Genomic DNA, 12,045 nt, shown 5'->3' with positions numbered 1-12,045 from the left:
AGAATGCGGGGACCCCAAAGGAAGGGAACAGGAGCCCACCATGAGGAAACATCTCCTCATGCTTCTTGCTCTTCAGCAATCTTATCTGCTCGCTTCCCTCTATAATTTTTGAGCCATTTATTTATTTATCCTTCTCTCCCCTTATTTATTTATCCTTCTCGTGCTAAATGATTTTCAAGAGCATAAGATACCAGTGGTTTGGAAAGCATGTGATAGTCTCCAAGCTGGACCAGAGATGAAGTTCAGAACTACTTTCTAACAGGAGTAAATAAGCAGATTGGAAAGGCTCCATTGTGTATATCCTAGTTTGCTATTTTCTTAACCCTGTCTCATTAAGATGGATGGAGTTTCTGCTTATTAGTAATTTGGCAAGTTCCTCTTTGTGTACACTCTGCACTTCTCACTAATGACGCTGTGCTTCAGTGATTAACAAAAGAGACTTCCAGCACAGTCAGTGAAAACACAGCCACGCACTTGGGGCACTGGGACAGAAACCCAACATTCTGGAGATGCCCTCTGTGGAAGATTGCAGGGAACCCAGCAAAGCAGGAGCTGCTGGTCATAAAACCTTTCATGTCACTCAAATAATTTTGACCTGAGGACATTGGTTCCTTTATTTACATGCAGAGCTGACAGAGCCTGCCACAAAGTGATTCAGAGCCCTTCCTCTGCTGTTCTTAGGACACATCTGATGGAGATGGAGCTGGCACTGCTACTGCCTGGATTTACAGCTGGCCATTAAAGTATGTTTACAAGTCTTTAGTACAGTGTACACATCTGGTAAATCATTGACTGAGCAAAAAGCTCCTCCTGCCTTGCTCCCTCTCTCAGCTTTTCCTGCTACTCTGATGTCCAGGCTTTTTTTAAATCCATCCAGAGATGGTGATTCCACCACGTCCCTGGGAAGAGCATTCCAGTGCTTTATTATTCTTTTGGTGAAAAACTTTTTCCTAATATCCACCCTACTGGTCTCTTCCCACCGGGCAGCACTGACAGAACCAGAGGACACGGCCTCAAGCTATGGCAGGGAAGGTATAGTTTGGATATGAGGAAAATGTTTTTCACCAAAAGAATAATAAAGTACTGGAATGCTCTTCCCAGGGAGGTGGTGGAATCACCATCTCTGGATGGGTTTAAAAAAAGCCTGGACATGGCACTGGGTGCTATGGTCTGGGTGAGGTGTTAGGACACAGGTTGGACTGGATGGTCTCAGAGGTCTCTTCCAACCTCATCATTCTGTGATTCTGTGATTCTGTGATTCTGTGATTCTGTGATTCTGTGATTCTGTGATTCTGGGATTCTGGGATTCTGGGATTCTGGGATTCTGTGATTCTGGGATTCTGTGATTCTGGGATTCTGGGATTCTGTGATTCTGGGATTCGGGGATTCTGTGACTCTGTGATTCTGTGATTCTGTGACTCTGGGATTCTGTGACTCTGTGATCCTGTGACTCTGTGATTCTGTGATTCTGTGATTCTGTGATTCTGTGATTCTGTGATTCTGGGATTCTGGGATTCTGGGATTCTGGGATTCTGTGATTCTGGGATTCTGTGATTCTGGGATTCTGGGATTCTGTGATTCTGGGATTCGGGGATTCTGTGACTCTGTGATTCTGTGATTCTGTGACTCTGGGATTCTGTGACTCTGTGATCCTGTGACTCTGTGATTCTGTGATTTGGGGATTCTGGGATTCTGGGATTCTGGGATTCTGTGTTACCTTCCCTGCCATAGCTTGAGGCTGCATCCTCTGGTTCTGTCAGAGACCGACCCCACCTGTCTCCAAGTTCCCTTCAGGGAGTTCCAGAGAGCAATAAAGTCACCTCCGAGCCTCCTCTTCTCCAGGATAAACAGCCCCAGCTCCCATGAAAAAATGCTGGTTTGGTATTCTATGAAGCATGGCAGTGTCTGGGGTGAGGAGCAGCAGGAGCTGCTGCTGGTGAGCCCCCAGAGTGGCTCTTTGTGCCATGCACAATGAACATCTGGGCAGCTGTGCAGTCATCTGTGGCCAGACCCCTGCTCTTGTGGCCACAGAGCTGGGCAAAGGCCAAAGGGTAAAGGGCAAGGCATGGGAGCAGAAACAAAGCTGGATCAGCTCATTCATGCAAACCTTTTCAGGAGCTGTTGGTGGCAGGGTGAGCAGCCAGAGGAGTGCAGGACTCTCTGGCTGTGTGTGAATTTCTGTGTGTGAATTGCTGTCTGCACACACAGGCTGCCAGGTCCTGTGCTTTGAAAAGGTGCAGCATCCTGGAGGCTTCATTAGAAGGGACCCACAAATATCATCAAAATCCAACTCCTGGCCCTGCTGATGTGCCTGAGGATCCCACCCTGTGGCTGAGAGTGTTGTCCAAACCCTTGAGCTCTGGCAGGCTAGGGAGCACTGCCCTGGGGAGCCTGTTCAGTGCCTGACCAACCTCTGGGGGAAGAACTTCCCCCACTTTTCGTTTTCACCTCTCACCACCAGGTACAGCATCCACCTGTGCTCAAATTCTACTGTAGTATCCTCAAAGTCAAGGTCTGATTTAAGTGCTTTTTGAATAAAAACTTGTTAAGAGAAATGCCTGCAAGGCAAGGCAAGTCCTGCTCTCCCTCCTCTTTTTAACAGCGAGAAAATGGGGTGGCTTTGCCCCAAAACAATTTTGCCTTGGGATGGAAAAAGAGAGGAGCCTGGGCACTCTCCTTCCATCCCCACACCCAGCTGCCAGTGCTGGCTTCTGGGGTAGATTTTGACTTAAGGCTGTTTCCCTGGGGCACAACATGCTGCCTCTCAGTTTCAGGGTTTTAATGCACTGGCAGGGTGTCTGGGAGGGAGGAGAGGGAAGCAGAATTTTCCTTTCCCCCATAAATAATTTTATGAAAGATTTTAAAAGAGATTTCAAGAAGAATCTCTTTCCTCCCTTCCCCCTTTCTCCACTGTACTGTGCATTTTAAACTTTTTTGTTTGTGGAAGGGAATTAATTAGTGCAGGCAGCAGAGCCCAAAGCTCTGCAGCAGTCTGCCTTCTACACAATGGAGATCCAATGCTTTCTCCCCTGCCTGGGAAACACATGCCCAAAATCCAAGTACATACATTTTTGTTCTAACCTAATTCATTTTGTAGATTGATGGGGAAAATCCATAGCAAATATTTATGACTTTGCAATAAATAACCCTCACAGAAGTTACAAAAGAGTTCTGGCGAGTCTCAAGGTAACTTTCAGCGAATTCCAGGGGTCAGGGCAGACTGGGATACTGAGCCCATAGTGCTCCAGCCTTTGGCTCATCTGTTTTGAATTATTGCTATTACTCAGTGTAGCATTGCTCTCAATGGAGTAGCTGTGCTGTGATTCCACACCATATTTTATTTCTGTGGCAGGAGAGAAGCTGCAATAACTATTAGTTGTAGCCTGAAAAAAAAAGCCAGGCCCCAGCAGGGCGGGGCTGATCCTGCAAGGAAGGTGCCCAAATGTCCAAGGGACACAACTCAGGGCCTTTTCTTGGTGCTTTTCCCTGCCAGTTCAGAACACAGACGGCTGAGGTGCTCCCAAAGGTGGCAGTGAAGGCAGCTGCCCATGCTCCGGGCCCCTGGAGCCATTCTGTTAATAAGGGGTGGTGGGTTTGTTTTTTATTTATTTATTATTTTTATTTATTAAGGGGTGGTGGGTGCTGCTGGGGAGTCACACACCCATCCTGGGAGCCACACAATTGTCCTGGGAGATGCACACCCATCCTGGAGCCACACACCCATCCTGGGAGTCACACAATTGTCCTGGGAGCCCCACACCCAAACTGGGAGCCACAGAACTGTCCTGGGAGCTCATCCTGGGAGCCACAAACCCATCCTGGGAGATGCACACCCGTCCTGGGAGCTGCACACCCATTCTGAGAGCCACACTCCTGTCCTGGGAGCCCTTCTTGGGAGTCACACATATATCCTGGGAGCCACACAATTGTCCTGGGAGCCACACATCCAAACTGGGAGCCACACACCCGTCCTGGGAGCCCATTCTGGGAGCCACACATCCATCCTGGGAGCCCATCCTGGGCTGCACACCCATCCTGGGAGCCACAAACCCACCCTGGGAGCCACAGAACCGTCCTGGGAGCTGCACATCCATCCTGGGAGCCACAGAACCATCCTGGGAGCCCATCCTGGGAGCCACATATCCATCCTGGGAGCCACACATCCAAACTGGGATCCACACACCCATCCTGGGAGCCACATATCCATCCTGGGAGCCACACATCCAAACTGGGATCCACACACCCATCCTGGGAGCTGCACACCCATCCTGGGAGCCACACATCCATCCTGGGAGCCCCACAATTGTCCTGGGAGCGCATCCTGGGAGCCACAGAACCATCCTGGGAGCCACACTCCTGTCCTGGGAGGCACACAATTGTCCTGGGAGCCCCAAACCCACAGCCATCCTGGGAGCCACAAACCATCCCTGGGAGCCGCACAATTGCCCTGGGAGCCCATCCTGGAGCTGCACACCCATCCTTGGAGCTGCACACCCATCCTAGGAGTCACACACCCATCCTGGGAGTCACACACCCATCCTGGGAGCCACAAACCCATCCTGGGAGCCACAGAGCCATCCTGGGAGCCCGTTCTGGGAGCCACAAACCATCCTTGGGAGCCACACATCCGAACTGGGAGCCACAAACCATGCCTGGGAGCCACACATCCAAACTGGGAGCCACAAACCATCGCTGGGAGCCACACATCCGGACTGGGAGCCACAAACCATGCCTGGGAGCCACACATCCGAACTGGGAGCCACAAACCATGCCTGGGAGCCACACATCCAAACTGGGAGCCACACATCCTAACTGGGAGCCCATCCTGGGAGTTGCACACCCATCCTGGGAGCCACAACTGGGGCAAGAGCAGAGCCAGCTCGTCCCCACTCCATCTTGGTTTGCTCCTAATGAGCCCAGCGGCAGGAGCAGCAGCCCCAGCAGCCCCAGCAGCCCCAGCAGCCCCAGCAGCCCCAGCAGCCCCAGCAGCCCCAGCAGCACGCTGCTCTCCCTGAAGGGCATGGGCTCCTTTCAGGGCTTTCAGCAAACAGGGTCAGACGTGTCTTCTGACCTGTGACCTGTCGCTTCCCTCCTCGCCATAATTATCTAATACAGCGCTCTCCCTGCCAAGTACAATGAAACAATTTGTCACTTCAATTGTCTGTCAGTCAACACTGGGGCCTTTTCAACGGGCCAACACATGTTTTTTGAGAGCTTGTCAGCAAGGGCTGTCTGGCCAGGCGCATAACCATGGAAAATGGAACCTTTGTTAATTCTGGTTCTTAGAAAAGTAAATCCATTCACTTGTTTTTTTTCAGGCCTTCAGTTTGGAATTTGCACAAGAAGCTGAATTGCCCCTGATCCCTAAATGATTGGTCAGAGGATTTGCATGAGGAAGCAGAAATTAATTATTCTTTTCTTTTCTTTTTATTTTCTGTAATTGTGTGTTTAGAAATGAGATTACATTCTACAGCAGCACGAGGGGCTGAGGGGGGAATTGCTTTGCATTTGTTTAGCTCCTTAGAGTTAAGATCACCTAATCGTTTCAAGCATTTCCTAAGATTCCCTCTCTCTTTTTTCTGCTTTAATGACCAAACAAAGATTGTGCTACTTCCCGGGGAACTTTTCTGGCAGCTGAGCTCAGCAGTGGGAGCCAGGGGTTTATCCCTGTGCTGAAATAGCCTCAGAAATCACACAATCACCAAGGTTGGAAAAGACCTCGAGGATCACTGAGTGCAGCCATTAACCAGCTCACTGCTGCCAAGGGCTTCTTGCTGCTATATACATGCTATATTATACTACAAAAATACTACAAATAGATCTATCCATTTTCAGGTAATCATCATTTTCTTTGTCACATGGAAACTTGTGTTCTGGAATATTTTATTTGAGAGAGAATAATATTTTATTTATAGAAATGATAATTTATAGAATAATTATTTATTACAGAAATGCTGGATGGCCCCTCACTCAATTTCAAATGCCCTGAATAAAAATTTCTCCAGATCTGGCTTTTCAGAATACCCCTATCCCAACCTAATTCAAACCACACAGGGACCTCTGACTTAGAATCTTTCAAGCCCATAAAATGCCACAAATTGGCTTTGTGAGTTTATCTCCCAATCTAAGCCATGTCTGTAAATTTGATTTGTCCTCTTGCATCTCTACCACATTAGGTGGCCTGAAAGACTCTATTTCAGTGTCTGTGTCCTCCAAGAGCCACAAGTGTCCCTTGGATTGGTTTTCCAACCCTTTGGATTGGTTTCATTTTGGATCCTTCATATGTATGAAGGTTTAAGGTGCTTGATTGGCCATTACAGCTCTGTCCAGGCTGGCCCCAGGCTCCTCCTGGATGGGTCCCCAAGCTGGTAAAAACAAGAGCAGGCTCCTGGTACTAAAGTGATTTTCAGCATTTGTTATAAAAAAAGAAAGGCCTAAAGCAAGGGTGATTTTGAGCATTTATTATAGGAAAAAGAAAGACCTAAAGCAAGGGGGCCTGGGCTGAGCAGGAGCGTTCCCTCAAGGATGCTGTAGCGCCGGCACTGGGGCGTCTTTTCCATCCCCGATGTCCCAGATGGAGCAGCACAATTCAGTGGGTCAGGAGCCCCTTTTTATCCTGTTTTTTGTCCCCCTGGATTGGTTTCTGTTTGGATCCTTCATCTGCATGAAGGTTTCAGGCCTTGATTGGCCATTGCAGTTCTGTCCAGGCTGGCTCGTGGTGCGCTTTACTGAGGTGTGTTGTGGTACCTTGAGTACCGGATTTCTTACAACCACCCTTTGAACCCCTTTTACCATATAATAACCAAATTGAGAGTACATGCTTAACGATCTATCAACTATTTTACAACAGTTTTAAACTTATTTTTAACAGCTCTCAGCAGGAGCAGAGGGGCACCGTCAGCACGAGCAGACCGTCCTGAAGGGAGTCCCGGAGGATGAGCTCCCACCACAGACACAGCCCTGCCTTCTCTGAGCTTTCTGCTACCCTCACGGCAGCTCCCAGCCTTGCCTCAGCCTGAGGCACCGCTGCCTGGAGCTCTGGGGAAAGATTACGGGGCCGCCACCGGCCCCCGTGTGCGGCAGCGGGGACAGAGCTGTGGGAGCGGCTCCGTCTGCTTGCAGCGGTTCCGCTTTCTGGGAAAAAGCATGGAACTGATGAACGAGCTGGGAGCGGTGGGCCCGGGACAGCGCTTTGTCCCGGGATAGCGCCCGGCCCCGGGATAGCGGCGGGTACCGTTGCCTGAGGGCTCGGGCGGTACCAAGTACGGCCGGGGGGGGGGGGAGGGGCGCCGGGATAGCGCCGAAACCCGGGATAGCACCAGGCGCCGGTGCCTGTGGGCCCCGGGACAGCACCTTGTCCCAGGATATCGCCCGGCCCCGGGATATCGCCTTATCCCGGGTTAGCGCCTTGTACCGGGACAGCGCCGGCCGCCGCTGCCTGTGGGCTTGGGCGGTACCAAATACTGCCGGAGGGGGGGTGGTGTTACGTGGGCTGAGGTGAGCGGTGCGCCCAATAGCATACAGGCTCTTTTGCGCATGCGCGCTCCTGCCGTTTTGCGGCCTCCGCGTCTGCGCCTGCGCACTGACGCGCCTGGTGGCGCCTAGCGGCACTTCCGCCCTCACCGGGAGCCGCGGCGCTTTTGCGACAGCCGTAAGTGCGCGGGGCGGGCGGCGGAAGGAGCGGACGGGAGCGGAGCGGGCGGCGGCGGCGGCGCGATGAGGCCGCAGCAGGCGCCTGTGTCGGGCAAGGTGTTCATCCAGCGCGACTACAGCGGAGGGACGCGCTGCCAGTTCCAGAGCAAGTTCCCGGCCGAGCTGGAGAACCGGGTGAGGCGGGGCCGGGCCGGGGTTGGCGGCGGGCGCGGCGCACGGAGCCCCACACCGGGCGGGGCCTCACGGGCCTGCGCTCGGGGGGCGTTCGCCGGTGCCCTGCCTCGGTCAGAGCCGGTTCCGCCGGTTCCCTGAGGGCGGGGTGGCAGCTCCTGTGCCAGTCTCTGACCGGAGCCGTTCCGGTGCGGGGCGGACTCGGTTCCTCCCCGGTGTCCCGGGCTGTGCTCGGTCCCGGGGACGGCGGCGGGTGTGCAGCGGTAGAGCAGAATGTGCTCGCTGTGTCTCTGTGCTCTCAGGGATAGCGCTGTCCTCTCCCCTGAAATCCTGCCCAACCTTAGAGCCCTCACAAATGCTGTCCCAAGTGGAACAATTTTCCTTTTGGTCACCGCAATCAAAAGTGGTATCTGAGGGTGACAACCAAACAAACACGCCTTCCTACACTATTTTCTTTCTCTGGTTGTTTTTTTTCTCTTCCCTGTTCCTCTGTTGTGGTGTGTTTGGTCAGCACTGCAGCAACACCGAGGCACTGTGGGTGTGGAGTGTCCCTCCACTCTGCTGCTGTTCATTTTAATGTGGTTTAACCATTTAACACATCCATTTTAGTGTGTCAATTCCGGTTTTTTTCCCAGTTGAATTGCACGGGCGTGTTGCTCTGAATGCTTTTGTGTCACTGCCATATTTTCTGAAAAATCCCTTCACCAGGATTTCTTCTCCTGGGAAGATGAGAAGCCTCAGAGAAAAACGTAAATAATAATTATCTGATTGCTTCTCCTGTGTTTGGCTGCTTAGGAATGTAGTCTGGAGATTGTTTGATTAGTTTAATGTGAATTGTTTTTACTTAATGACCAATCACCATCAGCTGTGAAGAGTCAGTCACGAGTTTTAATTATTCTTTCTTGTTAAGCTTTCTGTTTTATCCTTTCTCTTTCTTTAGTATAGTTTTAGTATAATATAATATAATATAATATAATATAGTATAATATAATATAGTATAATATAGTATAATATAGTATAGTATAATATAATACAGTATAATATATTACAGTATAATATAATATAATACAGTATAATATAGTATAGTATAATATAATACAGTATAATATAGTATAGTATAATGCAGTATAATATAGTATAGTGTAGTATTAATATAATATAATATAATATAATATAATATAATATAATATAATATAATATATTAAAGCACAGGTGATCCCTGAGTGGAGCTGGATGTCCAAGGGTGCTGCTGAGTTCTGGAATGTTCTCCTGACATCCCCACTTGCTTTCCCTGCAGATCGACAGGCAGCAGTTTGAGGAGACAGTCAGGACACTGAACAACCTCTATGCAGAAGCTGAAAAACTTGGGGGCCAATCTTACCTTGAGGGCTGTCTCGCCTGCCTGACTGCCTACACCATCTTCCTGTGCATGGAGACACACTATGAAAAGGTAGGAGCTCGTTTCCCCCTCCATCCTTGCTTCTTGGTGGTTTTTCTGTGGCTTGCAGTGTTTTGGGGCAGATTCTGTGCAGATAAACCTCAAACATGCTGGTTCTGCTCAGTTTGGGACCCATGGGGTCACTATGGATCCACCAGAGCAGTTGTGTGTCAGTTCTCACCTTGGCCTTGCTGTGCCTTTTGTGCTGTTTCATCCCCAGGTTCTAAAGAAAATTGCTAAGTTCCTTCAGGAAGATATAATATAAATATAAAATATACTATTAATGTAATATTAATATGATACTATTAAAATATTATTACAACATAATATTAATATAATTATAATATAATATTAATATAATATAATACCAAGTTCTGAAGAAAATTGCCAAGTTTATTCAGGAAGTTTTAATATATTATATTATATTAATTATATTTTATTTATTATATTTATTATATTATATTTGTTATATTTATTATATACATTCTAATAATATAAGCATTCTATAATATAGTATAAGCATTCTATAATGTAATATAATGTAATATAATGTAATATAATGTAATATAATGTAATATAATGTAATATAATGTAATATAAGCATTCTATAACATAACATTCTGTAATATGATGTGAACATTCTATGATATAATATAAGCATTCTATAATACAATTATTAGCATTATAAGCATATTATAAGCATTCTATAATAATGTAATATAATGTAATATAATGTAATATAATGTAATATAATGTAATATAATGTAATATAATGTAATATAATGTAATATAATGTAATATAATATAGGCATTCTATAATATCATCATTCTATAATGTAATGCAACGTGTTTCTGTACCTCAGACATGCTGGTACTGCTCAGTTTGGGTCCATGGGGGTCACTTTGAACCTTGCACTGTGGATCCACCAGAGCAGTTGTGTGTCAGCTCTCACCTTGGCCTTGCTGTGCCTTTTGTGCTGTTTCATCCCCAGGTTCTAAAGAAAATTGCTAAGTTCATTCAGGAACAGAATGAGAAGATCTACGCTCCTCAGGGCCTTCTGCTGACAGACCCCATTGAAAGAGGATTAAGAGTTGTATCCTTCTGTGCCTTCTGGTTTGTGTCAGTGAGGCACCTCTGCTCATGCTTGATCTGGGATACAGAATCAGTGATTGTTGCTCTTGTTGTGTCCTGGTCCCCAGTCAGGTTTTGGTGTATTAAGGTTTGGTACATGAAGATGTGGAACCCAACCTTTGTGACTCAAGATCCTTCCTCTATTCCAGTAACCTCCAGAAATGCTGTTTTTCTGACAGAAATTGATGTTGTGAGAACAAGACCTGGCTGTCAGTTAATGTGCAACCCTCAGCTCAGGTTCTGCTGAAGATTTTGACATACAAACATCACTGCAAGCCCAGCACTTGCTCTTGCTCCACTGTGGTTTATTTCAACCCTTTTTCTTCAGCTGTTCAGCCACACTTCCCCCTCTGGGGCAAGAACTTCTCCCACTTCTCATTGTCACCCCTCACCACCAGGTACAGCATCCACCTGTGCTCAAATTCTGTAGTATCCTCACAGTTAAAGTCTCATTTGATGCTTTTCTGAATAAAAACTTGTTAAGAGAAATGCCTGCAAGGCAAGGCAAGTCCTGCCTAGAAAGGTTTGTGTAGGGAAGCTTTTGGTTTGACTTAGGAGCAGTTTCTAAACTTCTTTTCTGGATGATAGCTCACCAGTGGACTTACTGTACCAGACATTTTATGTGGTTATTGCCTGAAGTTGTAAAGACCTCTCATAGCAAATGGAGAAGTGAAATGAGCAACACATCTTTCTTTGAAAATATTGAAACCACAGCAATTGGAACCCAATGTATGATAAGGTTAATTCCTTGCAGTTGGGTTTTCTGTGATTGTCCAAATAACTCACAGCTGTCACCTACACAACTCCTTTTTCCTCAGTGTGTTTTCCATTGTGCATACACCTTCAGCATTCAACTTGAGAAAAAGCATTTTCAGTTTGGTAGGTGACTTTTTAGCAGTATTAACTTTTTTTTTTGCTTGGTGCACAGCCTTCCCCAAAATTTACCAGGGGGGCAAGACTCAAACCCACACTGAGTTCCTGTGCAGTGCTCTTACCTGATGAGCCATCTCTCACAGACTGTTCCCTTTGCTTTGGAGCTCTGGGACCTGCCTTTAAACAGCTAAAATATCAAAAATTTCACCATCTTTATGCTTTTCTACCTTTTTCTAGGTATGTTTTCATAGTGTCTTTCTAGTGTGTTTCCCTAACAGCTTTTCTGTGCAGATTGAAATTACCATTTATGAAGACAGAGGTTTGACCAGTGGAAGATAAAACTGTGGAGTCTCAGGTATGTGTTAGCCTTATCTCAGATCAGTCTCAACACCTTTCTGTGCTCAGAAATGTCATGCTGAGGGTTCATCCCACCCTTGTACATAATCAGAGATTGTTCACATAAATCCTGTGTGAACCAGTTCTTGAAAATAAAAATATCAGTACTGGGCAGGATGTTGCTAAACCTAGGAGAAATTTGAGTCTGGATTGTGTAAATTTGCTAACTTGTGCTATTTCATGTCCAAAATTCTTCTCAGGTCAGTAAAATGTGCTCTGTCTCTGGATGTGCTCTAGCATACAGAGATTTTTTGTGTCAGATTTTCAGTTGGCTGCAGTTCTGGTTATCATGCTGATGTTTTTACTTGTGATATTTTCAGGTAAAAAAATCCCAGCAGGTTTGAAAAGCTCTGGTGAGAGGCTCTCAGCTCTCTTGGTGCTG

At 47.2% G+C, this 12,045-nt stretch overlaps 1 protein-coding gene across 2 annotated transcripts in view; it reads left to right on the top strand.

The window, feature by feature from the left end:
• Positions 1–12,045, top strand: part of GOLGA7 (golgin A7) — a 270,030-nt gene that overhangs the window by 256,001 nt on the left and 1,984 nt on the right. Inside the window, exons 2-5 of one of the 2 annotated variants that reach the window (XM_054294372.1) lie at positions 7,708–7,827; positions 9,122–9,274; positions 10,255–10,356; positions 11,559–11,622. In XM_054294372.1, coding sequence (XP_054150347.1) covers positions 7,717–7,827; positions 9,122–9,274; positions 10,255–10,356; positions 11,559–11,606 — 414 coding nt within the window. In that variant the 5' untranslated portion in view covers positions 7,708–7,716 and the 3' untranslated portion in view covers positions 11,607–11,622. Of the gene's footprint in view, positions 1–7,649; positions 7,828–9,121; positions 9,275–10,254; positions 10,357–11,558; positions 11,623–12,045 lie in introns of those variants that run through there. The other variant, XM_054294371.1, reaches the window with a different exon arrangement.

Source organism: Melozone crissalis, unplaced genomic scaffold (assembly GCF_028551555.1).
Source record: "Melozone crissalis strain CALT ecotype California unplaced genomic scaffold, PUWL_Pcris_2 ptg000247l_1, whole genome shotgun sequence".
In the NCBI taxonomy this organism is placed as follows: domain Eukaryota; kingdom Metazoa; phylum Chordata; class Aves; order Passeriformes; family Passerellidae; genus Melozone; species Melozone crissalis.
The sequence above is the reverse complement of the archived record's forward strand: the minus strand, read 5'-3'. Positions and strand labels throughout refer to the sequence as shown.